Here is a 22,153-nt window from a genome sequence, read left to right as displayed (position 1 = left end):
CTGAGCTGCAGCCTTGCACGCTGTACTACATATGTACATGCGGCCAATGTGCCCCAGAAGCTTCAGGCAGTTCTGTGCCCTGGTGGTGGGGTATCGTCCGGGGTCCTCTATGATGGAGCATAAAGCCTGTAAACAAGACTCTGGTAGGAATGCTCTGGCTTGTCTTGAATCTAGAACTGCCCCATGAACACTGAGTGGGAGTGAGGGCTGACTTTTATGCATTTACCAGCAGGCCTAACCTGTCAAAAATTTACTTTATTAGGTTTGTGTGTGCATCTACCTGAGCCCTGGTGCAGCTCTTGATCAGCTAGTTGTCGAGGTATGGAAACTCCTGAACCCCTCACTTCCCCAGGAAGGCTGCGACGACTGCCATGCACTTGGTGAACATGCGAGGGGCCATTAACAAGCCAAAGGGGAGAACTGTGAACTGGTAGTGGGTATGGTTCGCTACAACCCGGAGGAATCTTCTGTGATTGGAGATGATAGATACATGGAAGTATGCGTCCTTCAAATCGAGGGCGGCATACCAGTCCCCCGGATCCAGGGAAGGGATAATGGATCCCAAGGAGATCATACAGATCCTCAACTTCTTCATGAATCTGTTAAGATTTCGCGGGTCCAGGATAGGTCTGAGACCACCGCTGGCTTTCAGGATTAGGAAATAGCTGGAGTAGAAACCTCTGCCCCTTAGCTCCTGAGGGACCTTCTCTACTGCTCCCACTCTTAGGATCACTTGCACCTCTTGCGGTAGAAGCTGGTCTTGAGAAGGGTCACTGAAGAGGGACAGGGAGGGAGAATGGGATGGAGGTGGAGAACTGAACTGAAGTGAATATCCCAGTCCTATCGTGCGTAGCACCCAGCAGTCTGACATAATCTGGTCCCATGCAGGATAGAAGTGGGGTAAATGGTCCAAGAAACACAGGGGAGAAAGATCCGGTTCCTGAACTGGTGCATCGCCCTCAGGCACACCCTCAAAAGTTCTGGATGTTTTGCAGGTCTGGGACCCTGAGTAAAGGAAGGCCTCCTTGTATGGTTTCTGCCCCTCTTTCTGATGTAATCCTGCCTATGCTGAGATTGATAGAAGTGAGGAAGGGGTTAAGGTCTAAAGTGTTTCTTTTGTGGAGCCAGAGTATGAAGCCCCAGTGACTTGAGGGTGGCCCTGAAGTCTTTTAGGCTGTGGAGCCTCGAGTCTGTCTTCTTGGAAAAGGGGGATAATCCCCTGAAAGGGATGTCCTATATGGTCTGCTGGACCTCATACGGAGAGTCCCGAGGCCTGGAGTCAAGAGCTCTGCCTCATGGCTACAGCCAAAGACATGGTATGAGTCGCCGAATTGGCCACATTCAGGGCTGCTGTAACGAGGCCTTGGCCACCAATTTTCCCTCTTCCACAAGGCCAAGAAACCTGCCCTGCACTCCGTTGGCAGCAGCTCCATAAACTCTGACATGGCTCCCCAAGAGTTGGGGCTATATCTGCTGAGGATCACTTCATGGTTGGAAATCTGAAGCCCCCAGTAGAATATACTTTTCTACTGAAAAGGTCCAACTTCTTAGCCTCCTGGGCCTTGACACTTATTCATTTGCTGCTGCCACCAGGAGGAAGCCTGGTGGTGGGTGGGAATACAGGTATTCAAACCTCTTAGATAGGATGAAATACTTTCACTCCATCCTCTTTGCAGTAGGGACCAAAGAGGCTGGGGTCTGCAATTTTTAGCTGTGTCTTGGACGGTCTTAATAAGTGGTAGGTCAACCCGGGATCGGCTTGAAGGGGCCAGGATGTCCACCATAGGTTCTGAGGCCTTGGAAATGTCTTCAACTTGGAACCCCAGGTTCTGGGCCATTCTCTTCAAAAGTTGTCAGTGGACCTTGCTGTCATCAAGGATGGTTGTAGAGGAGGTCCCTGTCACAGCTTCGTCTGGTGAAAGGAAAAGGCTCTTGCTCCTGTCCTTCCGTTCCAAGGGAGTCACATGGTACTGGTTCCTCCAGTACAGCATCCAATTTGGTGCCATGAGGTTGGTCCTGCACCGAAGGGGGCAAAAGGGGGCTCTGCTCTCTGAGGCAATGGACAAAGACCACCTCGAATGCGACCACTGGGCTTGGTGGAACGCCATGGTTTCCAAAAGGGCCATTGCGCTGGTACCGGCCACTGCGTGGGCCAGGGAACAGGACAGAAAGACTGACCCATGTCAGTCCTTGAATGCCTATGCTCCGACCTGTGCCAGCTCCTCCTAGAAATATAGGATTCCGGCTCAGAGTCCGATGCGGAAGACTCTTTTCGTGCCTGACAGTGCCGGGGTAAAGACTAGTGCAGCATCATAGCTGGCTTGCTCCCAGATGGTACCGGGGAGCGGTGCTGGGGCAAAGAAGACCAATGCGGCACCATAGCCGGCTTCCCTCAGGATGGTTCCAGGAGTCTTTGCAGTGCCGGTGCTTTCGGGCCCAGTGCACACTCTCACCTGGTGGGAGACGGCGATACTGTGAAGGCTATTAGTTCCCTAGCTGCCTCAAAAGTTTCAGCCATGGAGAGCAGCTCCAGTGTGTCTCTCTGCAGCTCTCCCGAGGACGGGAGTCCATCGGCACTGGACTTAATAAATATAATATAATATAATATAATATAATATATGGAGATATACCTATCTCCTAGAACTGGAAGGGACCCTGAAAGGTCATAGAGTCCAGCCCCCTGCCTTCACTAGCAGGACCAAGTACTGATTTTGCCCCAGATCCCTAAGTGGCCCCCTCAAGGATTGAGCTCACAACCCTGGGTTTAGCAGGCCAGTGCTCAAACCACTGAGCTATCCCTCCCTAGCCCTTGACTGATCTCTCACTGGGACCGGAGTCATTGGTGCCGTGCTGGGTAGAGTAAGCGGCCTGGTGCGGGTCACACTCCGCTCAAGTCCTTTTGCAGTGCTAGCCTTGGCGTGGATGAGTGCCCCCCATTCAGATTTCTTCTGCTTCTTGAGTGGCACCGGCGACTGGCAGCAGTGCCGTGCACTGCCGTGAGCAGAGCCTCTATGTGCCAGAGAGCCCTGCCGGTGCTGAGAGTCTATAGACATAGTCCTTTTTTGGTGTAGAGGTCTCCCTCGTCAATGCCAGTGCAACTTCGCACCGCTGCAGACGTGCTGGGTGCCAGTTCAGCTGAACTTGGCTCCAAGTGGGGGCGAAGGGTGTCTCCATCGGGGGAACTTCAGCCTCTGATCCCTTTCCTTTTGAGCTCTGGGATGAAATCCCCTGCAGATCTTGCAGTGCTCCTTTTGATAGGATTCTCCCGGACACTTCAAGCAAGAAGTGTGAGGGTCGCTGTTGGGCACAGGCTTATTGCAAGACGTGCATGGTTTAAACCCTGGATACTGAGGCATGCCCCAGTCCCAGGACAGGAAAGAAGGGGGTGACCCCGATAAGCGGGTCCTAACTACACTAAAGTACTACATTAAACTAAATATACAATATATATGCCCAGGTTGACTAACAAACTAGTATAACTATATACAGGGAGAAAACGGTAAGACCACTACGGTAGCACTTGCAGATGCAAGAGAGAAACAACATTCCAGCCAACCATCACAGGTGGTAAGAAGGAACTGAAGAGGCCGGAGGCCGGCAGGACTCTATATACGGCGCCAGAAAGGTGCAACTCCAGGGGGCTCTAGAGCCGACCGATATATACCGCTAGGGGAAAATCTTCTGGCGACTGTGTATGCGGTGCGCACACACCTACTTGGAATCAACGTGAGCTAGCACTCAAAGAACAACAAACCAGAATTATAGGAGTTTTAAAAAACAAACTCCATCGCACACACAAAAAGAGAACGAACTTTGGGCATTTTAAGCCCAAGCCATCGCTTTGTTCCCAGGACTCAGAAACCAACTTTTTATACTGGATGTTTTCACTTTAAAGTTTTCACCCGGAGTAGCAACTTTCATTTAAGTTCAATAACATAATCTTTTTTTTTTTCTGATTAAATATATACCTTAACTCTGTCTCTTAAGTTTTGCCCAAATACAAATGCTTGCTGTGCATTGTGCTCTGACTTCTCGCCGTTTTCATCCTCTGAAGTATTGTTAGACTCATTTTTCTGACATTTTCTCACCTAAAGGAAAAAAAATGGAGAAAAATTAAGCCTAGAGAAATTAGATCAGTTTGTTGAATAACATTTTTGTTAAAAACTATATTTTTTCCTTTCCAATAATTTTCATTAATGCTATGCACTAGGAACAAAGGGGGGCTCCAAAGAGGATGGAGCTAGGCTGTTCTTAGTGGTGGCAGATGACAGAACCAGGAGCAATGGTCTCAAGTTGCAGTGGGGGAGGTCTAGGTTGGATATTAGGAAAAACCGTTTCACTAGGAGGGTAGGGAAGCACTCGAATGGGTTACTTAGGGAAATGGTGGAATCTCTATCCTTCGAGGTTTTTAAGGCCCAGCTTCACAAAGCCCTGCCTGGGATGGTTTAGTTGAGGTTGGTCCTGCTTTGAGCAGGGGGTTGGACTAGATGACCTCCTGAGGTCTCTTCAAACCCTAATCTCCTATGATTCTACAAACACATCAATGTTACTATAAAATTTGTCTATGGATAAATATACATATTACAGTGATAGTGATAGGAAAAACCCACAATAAATCAGCAATTAATGTAAGAACATTAGAACAGCCATACTGGGGGTCAGACCAAAGGTCCATCTAAGTCCAGTATCCTGTCTTCCATCAGAGGCTGGTTCCAGATGCTTCAGAGGGACAAAACAGGGCAGTATATCAAATGATCCATCCCGTCATCCAGTCCCAGCTTCTGGCAGGCAGATGTTTAGGGACACCTAGAGCATGGGGCTAATAGCCACTGATGGATCTATCCTCCATGAACAATTGGACCCCAATACAAATATTGACTGGACCAGATAGAATAGTTCATCTAGAGATCCAACGTAACGGTTGAAGAGGAAATACTTCACAGAATAGAGACACCTATTAGACCTATATGCATTACAGTTTCTTTATAACTGCAATGTTTCAAATACATTCATAAAGATCATTTCTAAAGAGAATAATTGCAAGGTTCCACTTACTTGCAGGCTGTTTTTTTTCCCCTTTAGATGCCATTTAGTGGCCAAAAACATAGGGGACAGAGGTGGGGGAATTATGATGTCTGTTAACACACAGACACGGCAAGCTCCCCCTCTTAAGGCTGCTTAAAATTTCCCATTATAAGCCCTTGCTTTCAGTTGTGTATAGGTTTATCAAACTTTAAGCCATCAGGCTGATATTTTCCACGTCTGCTCTCTGCCCTGGACATATTTTTTTCCAAGCTACAGTGAAAACGATTAAGCCACTTCCACTGTCTAGGTGACTCAGCTCAGAAACTTCCTCCTCCCTTGGGAGTCACTGAAAGGTGCATTCAGCTGGTTTCAGTGGCTCATTTCCTGCCCCACTTCTCCCAGGCTTTGCCACTACACTACTTTCCAGGCTGCTAGCTCGCTATCCTGGACTTCTAGTTCCCTCTGCTTCCTGGCTGCAGGCCAGATTTTCAGCTCTATGTTCTTGACCCCCTGCTGTCTGGGTCCATGGAACAGTGCAAGAAGCAGGCACTGGAATACAACTAGCTCCCCCTTTGGGGAAAGCTGGACAGCAATGAGTAGCTGCAGGGCAGCAGGTCACAGAGAAAATGAAAGGTTAGTGAAGTCCATGGCAAAATACTATAAAAAATGCCGAATTCTACAACTACGGAATTGGAATCCACAGGGTCCTGACTGAGATGAATGGGGCAGCTCACACCTTTCAGAGCTATTGTTTCCAGCAGACTCACTGCATCTGTTGTCCTCTGTTCATGTTTTCAAGGATATTTACACAGCCAAGCATGATTTTTTTTTAATGGAAGGTCAGATTCTGGAGTACAATTCTGTGGCAAGCAGGAGTGCAAGTAGGGTGGTACCTGCCAGTTCACAGTACCGGCAAGAGCTTTTTAGCAGGTACGGGGTACCGGAAAGACTTGGGGCTAGCCCCCCCCCCAAGGGGGAGGGGCTGCGCTCTGCTCCTTAAAGGAGCAGAATGCGGCTAGAGAGGGCATTCATTCTTTAAATGGCTTTAACAGCACAATACATATTCTAACAAACTTAAACAAAGTCTAACATGCATTTTGTTAACTGGAACTGGAGCAGCAAAACAAAGAAAACAAATGCCTCATTTTCCAGCTTTGTGGGTGAGAGAACTATAAGTGAAGATTATAATGCCAGACACTGATGGCCTTAAACCAGCTGCCTCAGGAATCTGCCAAGAACTTCGCTGAAAATATGTTCCTCATCTTAGCAATGGAGCCAAGACTTATCACACATCTGCCCACCTTTATTCAAATGAAGCTCCTTCTGATCTGACAGCTCAGGCATTGTCAGTTTCATCTAGAATAATTTACGAATTTGGAACCTAATCCTGTAAATCCTTAATCATTTGATCAATCCCACTGAAGATAATGGGACTGTTTGCATGACTATGTACCCCTTTTGTGGACTGGTAAGAGTTTCAGGAGTCTGTTCCTATAAAGGAAGTTGAATCCCCCATTGAAAAGCAATGTTTGGGTACAATACCATAAAGCAGTTTAGGATACAGTTCTAATTACATTTTACATACTATTTGTTCTACAGACCCCCTCCATTAAGGACACAGGATGGACACTGAATGAGGCACAAAGTGGCAAGAAGAAATAGGATATTCTCTTATATTTAAGGTACTGAACTGAGACCCAGGAGAGCTGGTTTATTCCTGGCTCTACTACAGATTTTGTGCATGATGTTGGATAAGATTATCTATTGTGACAGGATCAGGCCAGATGGCTACAGGAGAGTGATGGAAGGCAGCTATATAAGACTCAGATTAAGCAGGTCCCTTTTCCCTGGGTAAGGTAACAGGGGAGGTTCCAGAACAATCAGGAACTTGCTGGAACCAATTAAGGCAGGCAGGCTAATTAGGACATCTGGAGCCAATTAAGAAGCTGCTAGAATCCATTAAGACAGGCAGGCTAATCAGGGCACCTGGTTTAAAAAGGACCTCACTGCAGTCAGTGAGGGGTGTGCGAGGAGCTGGGAGCAAGAGGTACGCAAAAAGCTGAGAGTGAGTAGGCGTACTGCTGGAGGACTGAGAAGTACAAGAGTTATCAGACATCAGGAGGAAGGTCCGGTAGTGAGGACAAAGAAGGTGTTGGGAGGAGGCCATGGGTAAGTAGCCCAGGGAGTTGTAGCTGTCACGCAGCTATTAAAGGAGACACTAAAGACAGCTGCAATCCACAGGGCCCTGGGCTGGAACCCGGAGTAGAGGGCGGGTCCGGGTTCCCTCCATCTCCCCAACTCCCTATTTGATATAAGAGGAGTTGATCTGGACTGTGGGTCCCACCCGAGGGGAAGGTCTCTGGCCTGTCCCCCGATCCATTAGGTGGGTCAGCAGAGACTGCGGGGGATTGTTCTCCTTTTCCCCATGCTGGCCAGTGATGTAGTTAGCCGAGTGAACAGCAGGTTTGTGCCACTAACAAAAGGAGCCAAACTGAGGACTGCCGAAAACCTCTGAGGCTAGCAAATCCACCAGAAAATGCAGAACCCACCAAGGCAGAGGAGGAACTTTGTCACACTATGTACATGCACAGAGGGCCAAATTAAGGTTGCACTGACAACCTTTATTCTGGCATTTTTAACATCTGAGCGCATATCTTTGCGATCTTAAAGTTCTGGTAACAGTTTCTCAGGACATGCTCTTTTATACGCCTCTTGACAGCAGAGCAATGTGATTGCACTAGGAGGCAATGTCACCACATGTGTGCCACTGAAATGTACCTGCCACAACCCTTCTAACACACGGAAGAAAACTGGGTGTCTGGCTAGAGACAGAAGTAGCTGTAAACACCAAAGAGGTGGCTTTTACACTTTGTTATAACATGCACTGTAAACGTATGTGTGTAAATCCCCAAATAATATTGTGCAAGGTCATCTTGGTCAAATGGAAAGAAAAAAAAAATCTAGATTCATACATTTTAATTCCAGAATGGATTCAATCATTATGATCATCTAGAATGACCTCCTGCATAAGTGGGGCCATAGAATGTCGCCCAAAAACTCCGGCGGCGACGACTGCAGTAACTTGTGGTTGGGCTAGAGAATCTTTTCAGAAGACATCCACAATATAGATTCAAAAATTTCAAAAGGAGAATCCACCACAAGTTTTGGTAAGGTGTTCCAATGGCTAATAACCCAAACATTTAAAAATGTACACCTTATTAAACATTCCGATGCCTTTGGTCGTTTTTTCGTAAAGAACCCCTTGCTATCAGAAATCTCCCCATGTGAGTACTTATTATAGATTGTGTTCAAGTCGCCTCTTGCTATTCTCCTAGATAAAATAAACAGACAGATTCTTCAGTCTCTCACTATAAAGAAAGGTTTTCAAGACCTCAAATGATTCTTATAGTTCTTCTGAACTCTTTCAATTTTTAAATATCTTTTTTGAAGTGTGGATACCAGAACTGGACACAGGATCCAGTAATGGTTTCAGTAATGTCATATACAGAGGCAATATCACCTCCTCACATCTACTCAACATTCCCCGGATTATAAACTGATAGCTCATGTTCAGTTGGTTATCTATCATAACCCCCGAATTCCTTCTCAGAATCATTACTTTCCAAAATACAGGCCACCCATCCTGTAAGTACAACCTACATTCTTTGTTCTTCAATTATGATCTTGCCTGTGAACTTATTAAAACAGTTTTGATTGCATGCACTTTATCAAGCCATCCAGATCACTTTGTGCAATTAAGCTGTCATTTACCACTCCACCAGTTTTTTTTTTTTTTTTTTTTAATATCTGAAGACTTTACGAGCAATTATTTTAGATTTTCTTCCCCTGGTATCAAGTTTCTTTGATGTGACCTATTTGCCATAAAACCATGTCAACAGGAATTCATTTTATTACTCTTCTGTAGTTCCGTATTAAGTCTCAAAAACTATTCCATTATTTTGCCTGGAGGGTCAATGCCCGGTTAACGGGCTTATCATTACTTAGGTCATCCCATTTATCCTTGAAAAAATATTGGCACATTAGCTATATGTACCTACATTCCTCCAGCTTCCATCCAAGACACATCACACGATCCATTGTCTACAGCCAAGCCCTAAGATACAACTGAATTTGCTCCAACCCCTCAGACAGAGACAAACACCTACAAGATCTTTATCAAGCATTCGTAAAACTATAATACCCACCTGGGAAAGTGAGGAAACAGATTGACAGAGCAAGACGGGTACCCAGAAATCACCTACTACAGGACAGGCCCAACAAGGACAATAACAGAACACCACTGGCCATCACATACAGCCCCCAGCTAAAACTTCTCCAGCACATTATCCACGATCTACAACGTACCCTGGAAAATGATCCCTCACTCTCACAGACCTTGGGAGGCAGGCCAGTCCTCGCTTACAGACAACCCCCCAACCTGAAGCAAATACTCACCAGCAACTACACACCACACCACAGAAACACCAACCCAGGAACCTATCCCTATAGCAAACCTTGTTGCCTACTCTGTCCCCATATCTACTCTGGCAACACCATCAGAGGACCCAACCACATCAGCCACACCATCAAGGGCTCATTCAACTGCACATCTACTAATGTTATATATGCCATCATGTGCCAGCAATGCCCCTCTGCCATGTACATTGGCCAAACCGGACAGTCCCTCCGCAAAAGAATAAATGGACACAAATCAGACATCAGGAATGGTAACATACATAAGCCAGTAAGTGAACACTTCAATCTCCCTGGTCATTCTATTACGGATTTAAAAGTCACTATCATTGAACAAAAAAACTTCAAAAACAGACTTCAAAGAGAAACAGCAGAACTAAAATTCATTTGCAAATTTAACACCATTAATCTGGGCTTGAATAGGGACTGGGAGTGGCTGGCTCATTACAGAAGCAGGTTTTCCTCTCCTGGAATTGACACCTCCTCATCTATTATTGGGAGTGGACTACATCCACCCTGATTGAATTGGCCCTGTCAACACTGGTTCTCCACTTGCGAAGTAACTCCCTGCTCTCCATGTGTCAGTATATAATGCCTGCATCTGTAACTTTCACTCTGTGCATCTGAAGAAGTGAGGTTTTTACTCACGAAAGCTTATGCCCAAATAAATCTGTTAGACTTTAAGGTGCCACCAGACTCCTTGTTGTTAAAGTATGGTAATGGATCAAAAATTGAGATAGGAAACAAAGTAGAATTTAGAAAACATGACCTTTGAGTAAAAGTTGAAAAACTGGGCAAGTTTAGTCTAGAGAAGAGAAGACTGACAGGGGACCTGAGAACAGTCTTCAACTATGTAAAAGGCTGTTATAAAGGGGACGATGATCAATTGTTCTCCATGTCCACCAAGGCTAGAACAAGAAATAATCTGCTTAGTTTGCAGCAAGGGAGATTTAGGTTTGCTATTTCAAAAAAATAAATAAAAATAAACTTAAACTACTTAAACATTTAAAAATAGATATAAAAATCAAATAATTCAGATTTAATATCTTTCTGCCTAAATATTTAGATTCCAAAAAACGCGAAAACTGAGTTTGGAGTAAATAGTCTCAGTAACAGTGATCTAGTAGTGCTACTTCCATACTTAACATGGCACCATATATTTACTCATGTAACAAGAGGCCTGGACTTGACATGACTTTCAGCCATCTTGTGTATGGACTTAGAGTCATCTTGGATGCTCAGCCACCTTAAGTTGGAAACAAACGACAGGGTCAGGAGAACTAGAGCTTGATGGAGGCAGGCAAAGAGAAAAGTATCAGCTGCAGCATTACTAACAGGGACAGATATATATTCACAAAGTCATGCGCACTGGAAGAGAATGGACAAGCTAACCTGGAATTTTTGCAGTTTCTTACTGGTAATAAAAAGTATGAGGTGTTGCTGATGCAAGTGTATCCCACTAGTGGAGCATAAAGATAAGTAGACCTTGAAGTTTTTACTAGCTTTGAAAAATACAATAGCTAATGAGTTGGTGGTCTTAGGCATGTGAACCTCTCTACAGTCAAAATGATTGGTTAGTGTGTTTTTTTTCATAGCTGCGTTTTAAGAAAATTAATTGGTTAAGAGAAATCCTCTTTTAACTATATAATGAGGGTCAGAAACAAGCTCGTTGAGTCAAGACCAAAGCTGCTAGGATTTTTAACCCCGGCACGACTAGACTGTGTAGAACTGGAGCCCCGGAAATGATTGGGTCCTGACTGGCCACTGGGAGATGTCCATCTGCTTTATTGGGAGTGGTGAGCATTAGATGCTTGGCATGTGAATTCTGTTGATTGATTATTAATTGCTAATAAATACATGTATATGTTTAAGTATGTTTACTGTGTGATAAAGGCTCCTTCACTGGGCCAAGGTACTGTTAACCTGTAGAAGGTAACTGGGCCCTGGGAAGGGGGGTGGAGGCCCCAAATCGTGCGGGTGATGGAATTGGTGGAGATGTGGGCACCCTAAGGTCCTCTGGACCAAATCAATCGAGCCTAACACAGTAAATCACAGTAGGATACAACACTGATGTCCTTGTGCCTTACCAAAGTTAGCAACCAAGTGGCAGAATGGCCATCCCCAGACACCAAGGAAGAGGACTCCTAGGGATGGGGGCTAGATGAGAAGCCCACCCTCTTTGCTAAATAGGTAGAACGAGGTCCGTGCCCATGGGAACAGGATGCATTCCAGGGAAAGGAGGCACCTGAATCTTCTTGTAAGGGGTTTGAAGTGTATATGAAGTTGAAACCAAAGAAAGATGCTATAAAGGCGGCAGTCAGCCAGGCATTATGGAAATGACAATCTTTTGAGGTTGGTGTTATTCCAGGAAAGGCAACTGGAGGGTTGTCAATTGGAGCTGGGAAAAGTTAGAGATAACCTGAGCCAAATTAAGGCATCTCAGTGTGCTTGTGCAGCCTCAGCATTACAGACTGCAACTGCTCTGCAGACAAAAGCAGGAGAATGTGACCAATGGAAATTGCAAATAGACAAGCTAACTGAGGAAGTGACTACCTTGCAGCAGAAACTGGGAGATGCACACGCCAGCAGTTAGAATAGTCCTTAATGAAAAACAGGATTGGGGCCATACAAACTGACCATTCAGTCTGCAAACAGATAGAAAAACTAAAACATATGTTGGGAGCCCATAGGGACATCATGGCAGCAGTAAGGGATAAGAGTAGTGTAGGTGCAGACCATGGGGATACTTTAAACCCCCATGGTCTGCACCATGATACTTGGGACAGGGTTAATTGGATCGATCCCGAGCCAATAGATCATGGGTTATACCTCTCCCCCTCCCCCAATGCCTTCCCTGAAGTGCCACATTCCTCCTTGAAAGGGAGTTACAGAGTTTGGGGTCAGATATGTGGCTCACTAAACCCATTGCCCCGATAATTAACAAAACAGTCAAAAACAGAACCCCTCTCCGAAGGCACTGGAAACAGACAAATGAGGGAGAAAGTAACAATAACTACTGATCTCACCTTGGAACAGATACAGGCAGCTGCCCAGATGTTGGGGCTCTTACACAGAGATACATGTATGGATTAGAGACAGTGCAATCGATACAACAACCTGGGTGGAGGGTGGCAGACTATAAGGCGGTAGCCCAAGCTTGTACTAATGCTTCTGATTGGGCTGTAATTAAGAATGCCATAGAGAATTTGGATGTGGATGTAGGGAGATGGAATTGAGTGAAGGAATTAAGGAAGGTGGTTATGTTAGCAAGGCAGTTACGTAAACTGTTCCACCTGACGGAACAGGGCCCCAGTGAATCCCCAGAATTGTACCTTACTAAGAAAGAGGTCCTGGTTATAGCTGCTGGGATCGTACAAGCTGCTGATAACCCCACTTTTGACACCCCGGGTTTTAAGACTGCAGTGGTGGATGGTTTAAATCCTAAAACGAAAGTCATTTGGGGACCTGTGGATGTAACTAGGGACTATGAGACCTTAAGGCAAGAAATTTTTAGTGCGGCCATAATTTTCCAAGAGACACAGGGTGAAGCAGGAAAAGGGCATAAGGACAGGAGAATGGAACAGGTCCAGACAGTAACCTTCACTATCAATGGATCCCCACACCACCAAGGGAAATTGGGCAGAAAAGGGGCAAATGTACAATGGAATGGTAGAGGTAGAAGACGGGGAGCAAGCTTGGGCAACTGGGGACCAAGAGGGGGATATGGATGTCAGATGCGAGGAAGAGGGTACGTGACTGAGGGTGGAAGGGACGGGTTGAGAATAGAGGCACCAGAAAGATATGGAATGGGAGACGCATGGGTGAGTTATTGCAGAGGGTCATGCAGACAGAGAGGCAGGAGGAGATGGGGCTCTCTGAAATCCCATAACGGATTTGGAGCCATTGGCACCATCTCATTAGGGATGCCCGGCTCCCCAGACTCCTACTGATGTAGTGGCCACTGTAGGGGCAATAATGGGGAGACCAGGGAAACAAACATGCTATGGAGTATCAGTATGTGTACTTGGAGAGCTATGGCTCCCCAAGGATGCAGTGGGAACTGAAGATTCAACACAACTAGTATCATACACAGGGGAGACAGTGAATGCAATCATAACATAGCCAATCATGACCTGAAAAGGGAACCAGGAGTCATGGATAAAATATTTTGTTCAGGTAGAGAATCAGGCTGGAGGTAGGGGCAAAACAGATGGAATATTGGGAATGCCCTACCTTAAAAGGGAAAAGCTGGTTGTGGACTTAACTAATGGATTTTTATGGACAAATAATGGGAATTCAGTAAATGTACCTTTTTATGTTATAAATCCCATAGATAGATGTACAGCAGTTCAGGCTCAGGAAGGAGGGCAGGTAAATGACCGGGACCCATGGGTGGAAAGGTTCCCTGAGGTATTGGCCAAAAATAAATTGAAATGCAGGAAAATTGATGCAGAAGTCTTGATAAGAGGACCTGATCCCTCCCCACAGCACCAATACAAATATCCCCAGGAGGCGGAGGAAGGAATAAAAGTAACCATAGAAAGTTTGTTAGAAGGCAGCGATATTGTACAAATAGCCAGTACTGACAATGCCCCTGTTTGGCCTGTACTCAAGGGCTATGGGACGACTTGAACAAGGACAGTGGATTTTAGAGCACTGAATGCAGTAACTTCAGCCTCTGCTCTAGTGGTGGCTAAATACCAAGAACTAGTTCCCCCAGTAGCAACCAGAGCACAGTGGTTTTCAGTGACAGATTTAGCAAATGCTTTCTTTCCCATTCCCTTATATCCAGAGTCTTGGTACAAATTTGGTTTAACCTATAGGGGACAGCAATTCTGTTTCATGAGAATGCCCCGGGGTTTCATAACACACCTGCAATTTGTCACACCCATGTGGTCAAAATGTGGGGAAAATTGGCACCTGGAGACCAAAAGAAGGTAGCATCCTATGTTGATGTTATACATGTGCATGGAACTGACTGGGGATAAGTCAATAGACTCACTGAAAATGTGGTAAGGATTATCCAAGAAACCAGGTTTAACGCTAGCAGAGCCAAGGCCCAATTGATACAGCAAGAGGTAAAATATTTATGGGTTATATTGGGAAAGGAGGGACGAACCTCAAATGCACAATGGGTGGAACTAATTGGGAAACTTCCAGCCCCCACTGATGTAGCATCATTAAGTGCTCTGTTAGGAACTTTGAATTTCTCAAGAGATTTTATTGAAATGTATGCTGCCAAAAGTCGCCCACTGTATTTTCTTCTAAAGAAAGGGTGGCAATGGGCATGATCAGGCAAAGGCATTACTAATCCTGAAAGAAGATCTAGCCCAGCTCCCGGCCCTAGTGTACCCAAAGGTGAGGGAGCCATTTATCCTACAATTGGTACTGATGTAGCACTAGGAGCACTGCTGTTAGAATCATAGAATACCCGAGTTGGAAGGGACCTCAGGAGGTCATCTAGTCCAACCCCCTGCTCAAAGCAGGACCAATCCCCAGACAGATTTTTGCCCCAGATTCCCTAACTGGCCCCCTCAAGGATTGAATTTACAACCCAGGGTTTTTGCAGAAACAAAACACGGGAAAGTTACAACCCATTGTTTATGGATGTAAAATGCTAAGCAGTGTGGAGCAAACACTTTTTCACAAGGGGTAAAATTGTTTGGCCCTAGTATGGGCCTTGCAGCCCTGGGAATACATGACTGGGGGATCCCAAATCATAGTACAAACAACACATTCTACACTGAAGTATACTACATCAAGAAAAGCCTAGGGGGTACAGATATCCAAACCTTGGTTGGCACAATGGACTTTGGCCCGCATAAACCGGGGGATAACAGTAGAAAAAGGAAAAATACTATCCTCTGTACCATACAGATTAATAGTGCAAGGACAAGAACATGAGTGCCCCCTCCCATAAAAGGATAGAGTAGCCAGTGGTTTCAGCATTGGCCTGCTAAACCCAGGGTTGTGAGCTCAATCCTTGAGGGGGCCACTTAGGGATCTGGGGCAAAAATCAGTCCTTGGTCCTGCTAGTGAAGACAGGGGGCTGGACTCGATGACCTTTCAAGGTCCCTTCCAGTTCTAGGAGATAGGATATCTCCATTAATTTATTTATTTATTTACCCTACAGAGAGCATGGAAAGAAGGCATGCAAATTTAGTTTGTGGATAGGCCCAGCTATTACAGTGAAGGGAGAGCTAAGACAGGATTTGGAGCAGTAAAGGTTACTAACCAGGAATTAAAGGGACCAGTAAAACCACACTCAGCACAGGCTACTGAAGTGGTGGCAGTCCTAAACGTGTCACAGACAGCAGATCAAGACGCCACACTGGCAATATTCACTAACTTGGATTGGGTATGCAGAGCAGTGATAGTTTGGTTACCCATTTGGGCAGCTAGGGACATGTGCACAGGAGACAGAAAGACAGTAGCTCATGAATGACACTTGGAATAAGTGACGGCCTTAATCAAGAATAGAAAGGGAGATACTTATGTTACACATGTTAAAGCACATCAGAAACCGTGAAGTGAGGAAGGAGATTTGAATAACAGAGCAAATGTGTTAGCCAAACAAGGGGCTCTGCTCACACATTGTGAAGAAAAGGAGGTAATCAATGTAGTAACTAGAGCACACAAACAGGTGGTAAGCCCAGAGTTATTGGATTTGCAAGCCCTACAGGAAGGGGACAAGGAGATGGAACAACTGCTGGAGCACAAAACAATCAAAGGGAAAGGGTACATACACAAAGACCTGGATGGTTTGAACCTCAGGGAACAGCCCAAAAGATGGTTAGTGCCTAAACAAATAAGGACTGAATTAATTCAATATGTGCACAAGTGATGGCATTTTGGGGTGGACAAAACAGTGGAAAGGGTCAAAGATACGGTTGGTGGCTCACTCTTAGGGAAGATGTAAAACAGTGGTGTAATAATTGTCTGCAATGTGTAGTGGTCAATGCTGATCCAAAAGTTACAGAAGGGTCCTATCACCCACTAAAGAATTGAGGGCCCATGGGCCCAGTTACAAGTAGATTACATAGGACCTCTACCAGTCACCCACAAAATAATAAGTATTGTTTGATAATTGGAGACCCATTTACAAAATGGATAGAAGCGATTCCACAAAGATTAACACAGCTCTCACTACAGCCCAACAATTGTTTAAGGGGCGGGGGGATAGCTCAGTGGTTTGAGCATTGGCCTGCTAAACTCAGGGTTATGAGTTCAATCCTTGAGGGAGCCACTTAGGGATCTGGGGCAAAATCAGTACTTGGTCCTGCTAGTGAAGGCAGGGGGCTGGACTCAAGGACCTTTCAAGGTCCCTTCCAGTTCTAGGAGATGGGATATCTCCATTAATTTAATTTAATGTAGTGTTTAGTCAGTAGGGATTGCCTAAGGAAATCGATTCGGACCAAGGGCCACACTTCATTGGGAAAGCTATGCAAGAACTGTGTAAAATACTGGGATTCAAACTAAGATTCCATATTGCGGGCCAGTCTCAATCCTCAGGACAAGTAGAACGAACCAATCGTACTTTAAAGGATGTTTTGAAGAAAATGGTTAAAGAAAATGAAAAAGATTGGGATGAACCATTGTCTTTAATTGTACTGGCCTTAAGGTCTGTTCCAGCGAGCCATGGTTATACCCCCTTTGTAGCAATGACGGGAGGGACATGAGGATACCTGAACACTGGAGGCTAGCTGTAGATATCCCAGATGGGTGGGAGCCCAAAGTATTAAATGATCAATGGATTCAGGCCCTAACAGAAAAACTACCAGGAATCCACCAAAAAATAGCAAAACAGCTGGGTATTAATATTAAAAAAGTGAATAAAAGACTGGGCTGGATAAAGAATCCTCTCAAATGGAATGCTGGAGACCAAGTAATGTATCATAAATTTCCAGAGAAGGACCATTCTCTGGGGATGAAATGGGAAGGTCCAGTGACCATTGTAGAAAAAGTCTGCCCAACAGTATATCTGGTAGAAATTTGGGCAAGCAAACAAAACAAGGCATGGTTAAAATAGTTCCATTCTTCACAGTTGAAATCATGGAAAGGGTGTTTTAAGCCATAACGAGTCCTGTGGCACCTTATAGACTAACAGACGTATTGTTCCATACTCCTAATAATTTTTGTTGCCCTTTTTTGAAACTTTTCCAATTCTAATGTATCTTTTTTGAGATGGGGCGACCACATCTGCATGCAGTATTCAAGATGTGGGCGTACCATGGATTTATATAGAGGCAATATGATTTTTCTGTCTTATTATCTATCCCTTTCTTAATGATGCCCAACATTCTGTTCACTTTTTTGATTGCCGCTGCACATAGAGTGGATGTTTTCAGAGAACTATCCACAACGACTCCAAGATCTCTTCCTTGAGTGGTAACAGCTCATTTAGACCCCATCATTTTATATGTATAGTTGGGATTATGTTTTCCAATGTGCATTACTTTGCATTTATCAACATTGAATTTCATCTGCCATTTTGTTGCCCAGTCACCCAGTTTTGTGAGATCCTTTTCTAGCTCTTTGCAGTCTGCTTGGGACTTAACCGTCTTGAGTAGTTTTGCATCATCTGCAAATTTTGTCATCTCACTGTTTACCCCTTTTTTCCAGATCATTTATGAATACGTTGAATAGGACTGGTCCCAATACAGACTCCTGGGGGAAACCACTATTTACCTCTCTCCATTCTAAAAACTGACTATTTAGTCTTACCCTTTGTTTCCTATCTTTTAACCAGTTACCAATCCATGAGAGGACCTTCCATCTTATCCCATGATAGCTTACTCTGTGTAAGAGCCTTTGGTGAGGGACCTTGTCAAAGGCTTTCTGAAAATCTAAGTACACTATATTCACTGGATCCCCTTTGTCCACATGCTTGTTGACCCCTTCAAAGAATTCTAATAGATTGGTGAGGCACAATTTCCCTTTACAAAAACCATGTGGACTTTCCCCCAACAAATTATGTTCATTTATGTGTCTGACAAATTTTGTTCTTTGTTCTAGTTTTAACTAGTTTGCCCGGTTTGGAAGTCAGTCTTACCAGCCTGTAATTACTGGGATCACCTCTGGAGCCCTTTTAAAAATGGGTGTCATATTAGCTATCCTCCAATCATTTGGTACAGAACTGATTTAAATGATAGGTTACAAACTACAGTTAGCAGTTCTGCAATTTCACATTTGAGTTCCTTCAGAACTCTTGGGTGAATACCATCTGGTCATGGTGACTTATTACTGGTTAGTTTATCAATTTGTTCCAAAACCTCCTCTAATGACACCTCAATCTGGGACAGCTCCTCAGATTTGTCCCCTAAAAAGAATGGCTCAAGTTTGGGAATCTCCCTCACATCCTCAGCAGTGAAGACTGATGTAAAGAATTCATTTAGTTTCTCCACAATGGCCTGATCGTCCTTGAGTGCTCCTTTAGCATCTTGATTGTCCAGTTGTTTAGCAGGCTTTCTGCTTCCGATGTATTTAAATGTTTTTTTGCTATTACTTTTCGAGTCTTTGGCTAGTAATTCTTCACATTCTTTTTTGGCCTTTCTAATTATATTTTTACACTTCACTTGCCAGAGTTTATGCTCCTTTCTATTTTCCTCACTGGATTTAACTTCCACTTTTTAAAGGATGTCTTTTTAGTCTCTCACTGCTTCTTTTACTTTGTTGTTTAGCCACAGTGGAATTTTTTTGGTTCTCCTACTATGTTTTTTAATTTTCGGATACATTTAAGTTGAGCCTCTATTATGTTGTCTTTAAAATTTTCACATGCAGCTTGTAGGGATTTCACTTTTGGCGCTGTACCTTTTAATTTCTGTTTAATTTCCTAACTACATTTGTGTAGTCCCCCTTTCTGAAATTAAATGCTACAATGTTGGGCTGCTATGGTGTTTTCCCTGACACAGGGAAGCTTAATTTAAATCTATTATGGTCACTATTACTAAATGGTCCAGCTATATTAATCTCTTGGACCAGATTCTGTGCTCCACTTAGGAGTAAATCAAGAATTGCCTCTCCTCTTGTGGGTTCCAGGACTAGCTGCTCCAAGAAGCAGTCATTTAAGGTGTCAAGAAACTTTCTCTCTGCATCCCGTCCTGAGGTGACATGTACCCAGTCAATATGGGGATAGTAGAAATCCCAAAATAAATTTGTTAGTCTCTAAGGTGCCACAAGTACTCCTGTTCTTTTTGCAGATACAGACTAACATGGCTGCTACTCTGAAACCTGACATTATTATTGTGTTTTTTTATTTTTATAGCCTCTTTAATCTCCCTGAGCATTTCACAGTCACTATCACCATCCTGGTAAGGTGGTGGGTAGTATATCCCTACTCTCATATTCTTATTATTAGAGCATGGAATTACTATCCATACAGATTCTATGGTACAGTTTGGTTCATTTAAGATTTTTACTTCATTTGATTCTATGCTTTCTTTCACATATAGTGCCACTCCCCCACCAGCACGACCTGTTCTGTCCTTCCAATATATTTTGTACTCTGGTATTACTGTGTCCCATTGACTAGCCTCATTCCACCAAATTTCTGTGATGCCTATTGTATTAAATGAGGATATTGATATGAGGCACTCTAGTTCACCCATCTTATTATTTAGACTTCTAGCATTTGTATACAAGCACTTTAAAAACTTGTCACTTTTTTGCTGCCTGACATTACATGATGTAATTGAATGGTACTCTTTTTCATTTGACTGTTTCTCATCAGATCCTACCTGTATTTTATCATCTTCCATCCTCTCCTCCTTACTAGGACATAGAGAATCTCCATTAATAGATCCTCCCCTAAGAGATGTCTCTGTCCAAAACACATGCTCCTCTGCACCTGTCGGCTTTCCCCCAGCCCTTAGTTTAAAAACTGCTCTATGATCTTTTTAAGTGCCAGCAATCTGATTCCATTTTGGTTTAGGTGGAATCCATCCTTCCTGTATAAGCTACCTCTTTCCCCAAAGTTTCCCCAGGTCCTAATAAATCTAAACCCCTACACCATCGTCTCATCCACGCATTGAGACACCGCAGTTCTGCCTGTCTAACTGGCCCTGCGTGTTGAACTGGATGCATGTCAGAGAATGCTGCCACATAGGTTCTGGATTTCAATCTGTTATCTAGCAGCCTAAATTTGGCCTCCATGACCTCTCTCCTTTCCTTTGTCATTGATACCTACATATACCACAACCACCGGCTCCTCCCCAACACTATACAAGTCTATCTAGAGGTCTCAAGAGATCCGCCACCTTTGCACCAGTCATCATGCGATTCTCCTGGTAATCGCAAACCCATCTGTTTCTAATAATCAAATCCCCCATAACTATTACCTGTCTCTTCCCAATAACTGGAGTTCACCCCCCCCAGAGAGGTATCCTCAGTGCGAGAGGATCATTTCCCTCTGCTCCAGTTGGATGTTCTCCTTCCCTGAGACTTTCATCCTCCTCAACAGCACAGAGGCTGTCAGACCAGGGGGTGGGACTGTTCTACTATATTTCGGAAGTCTCATCTATGTACCTCTGTCTCCCTTAGCTCCTCCAGTTCAGCTACTCTGGTCTCCAAAGCCCGTACACGGTCTCTGAGGGCGAGGAGCTCCTTGCACCGAATGCACACATACGGGCAAGTAATCATACATGCTGCATTGGGTGCAATAAACTGGATAATCCCAACTCTGTTGCTGGACTTCTGCCTGCATTCTCTTTTTACTCCTGCAGCTCGTTCCTTTGTTGATGTTTTGTTTTTAATCAGGGGTTGTTTTAGGCTTTAAGTTTAAAGAATGTTAAATGTATCTAGCCCCCCTTCACACTCTCCCCCTTATTTACGTGCCACAAAACAGGAAGCTCAGAGAGTCACAGTGACTGTCCATCACTCTACCCATGAGATTAAACAAGCAATTGAGAGGGTTAGTAAAAATCTGAAACACGAATGGTGGGAGTCTTCGTTGGGATGGTCTCCCACAGCAATGATGACCTTAAACGTGGCCTTACATCCAACTGTGGTGATCATTGGGATCCAACTGGTTTTATTACTAAGTATAGTAGCTTTGGCTTGCTGGGTAAGAACAAGTGTCCAGAAGGTACGAGAGGCTAGTTCACAAAGTCAACTAATGCCATTACTGGTCCTACCCAGGAGGCAAGCCCAAGCTTGGAAAATCTGAGTACTGGACTCCCATGATGGCGATGGCTTTGGTAAAAGCATCATCTAAGGGGGAAGTGTAACGAAAGACCTGGACTTGACATAACTCACAGCTACCTTGTGTATGGAGTTAGCATAACCCACAGCCATCTTGTATGCACAGCCAGTTTTTGGAAACAAAACTATAGGGTCAGGAGAATTCAGCCTTGACGTAGGCAGACAGATAGAAAAGTATCAGCTGCAGCTGCAGCATTACTAACAGGGACAGATATATATTCACAAAGTCATGAGAATGGGAAGAGAATGGACAAGCTAACCTTGAATTTCTGCAGCTTCTTCCTGATAATAAAAAGTATGAGGTTTTGCTGTTGCAAGTGTATCCTGCTAATGAAGCATAAAGATAAGCAGACCTTGAGAAGACTTTACTAACTTTGAAAAATACAAAAGTTAATGAGTAGGTGGTCTTAGGCATGTGAACCTCTGTATAGTGAAAATGATTGGTTAGGGTTTTTTT

At 44.3% G+C, this 22,153-nt stretch overlaps 1 protein-coding gene across 10 annotated transcripts in view; it reads right to left on the bottom strand.

Moving 5' to 3' along the window:
* RANBP3 (RAN binding protein 3) overlaps positions 1-22,153 on the bottom strand; it is a 200,026-nt gene that overhangs the window by 64,556 nt on the left and 113,317 nt on the right. For all 10 annotated transcript variants that reach the window (XM_065578271.1, XM_008172811.4, XM_065578269.1 and 7 more), the window contains one exon: positions 3,969-4,088. In XM_065578271.1, the coding sequence (XP_065434343.1) occupies positions 3,969-4,088 (120 nt within the window). The remainder of the gene's footprint in view (positions 1-3,968; positions 4,089-22,153) is intronic.

This window comes from Chrysemys picta, chromosome 25 (genome assembly GCF_011386835.1).
Source record: "Chrysemys picta bellii isolate R12L10 chromosome 25, ASM1138683v2, whole genome shotgun sequence".
Taxonomy (NCBI): domain Eukaryota; kingdom Metazoa; phylum Chordata; order Testudines; family Emydidae; genus Chrysemys; species Chrysemys picta.
The sequence above is the reverse complement of the archived record's forward strand: the minus strand, read 5'-3'. Positions and strand labels throughout refer to the sequence as shown.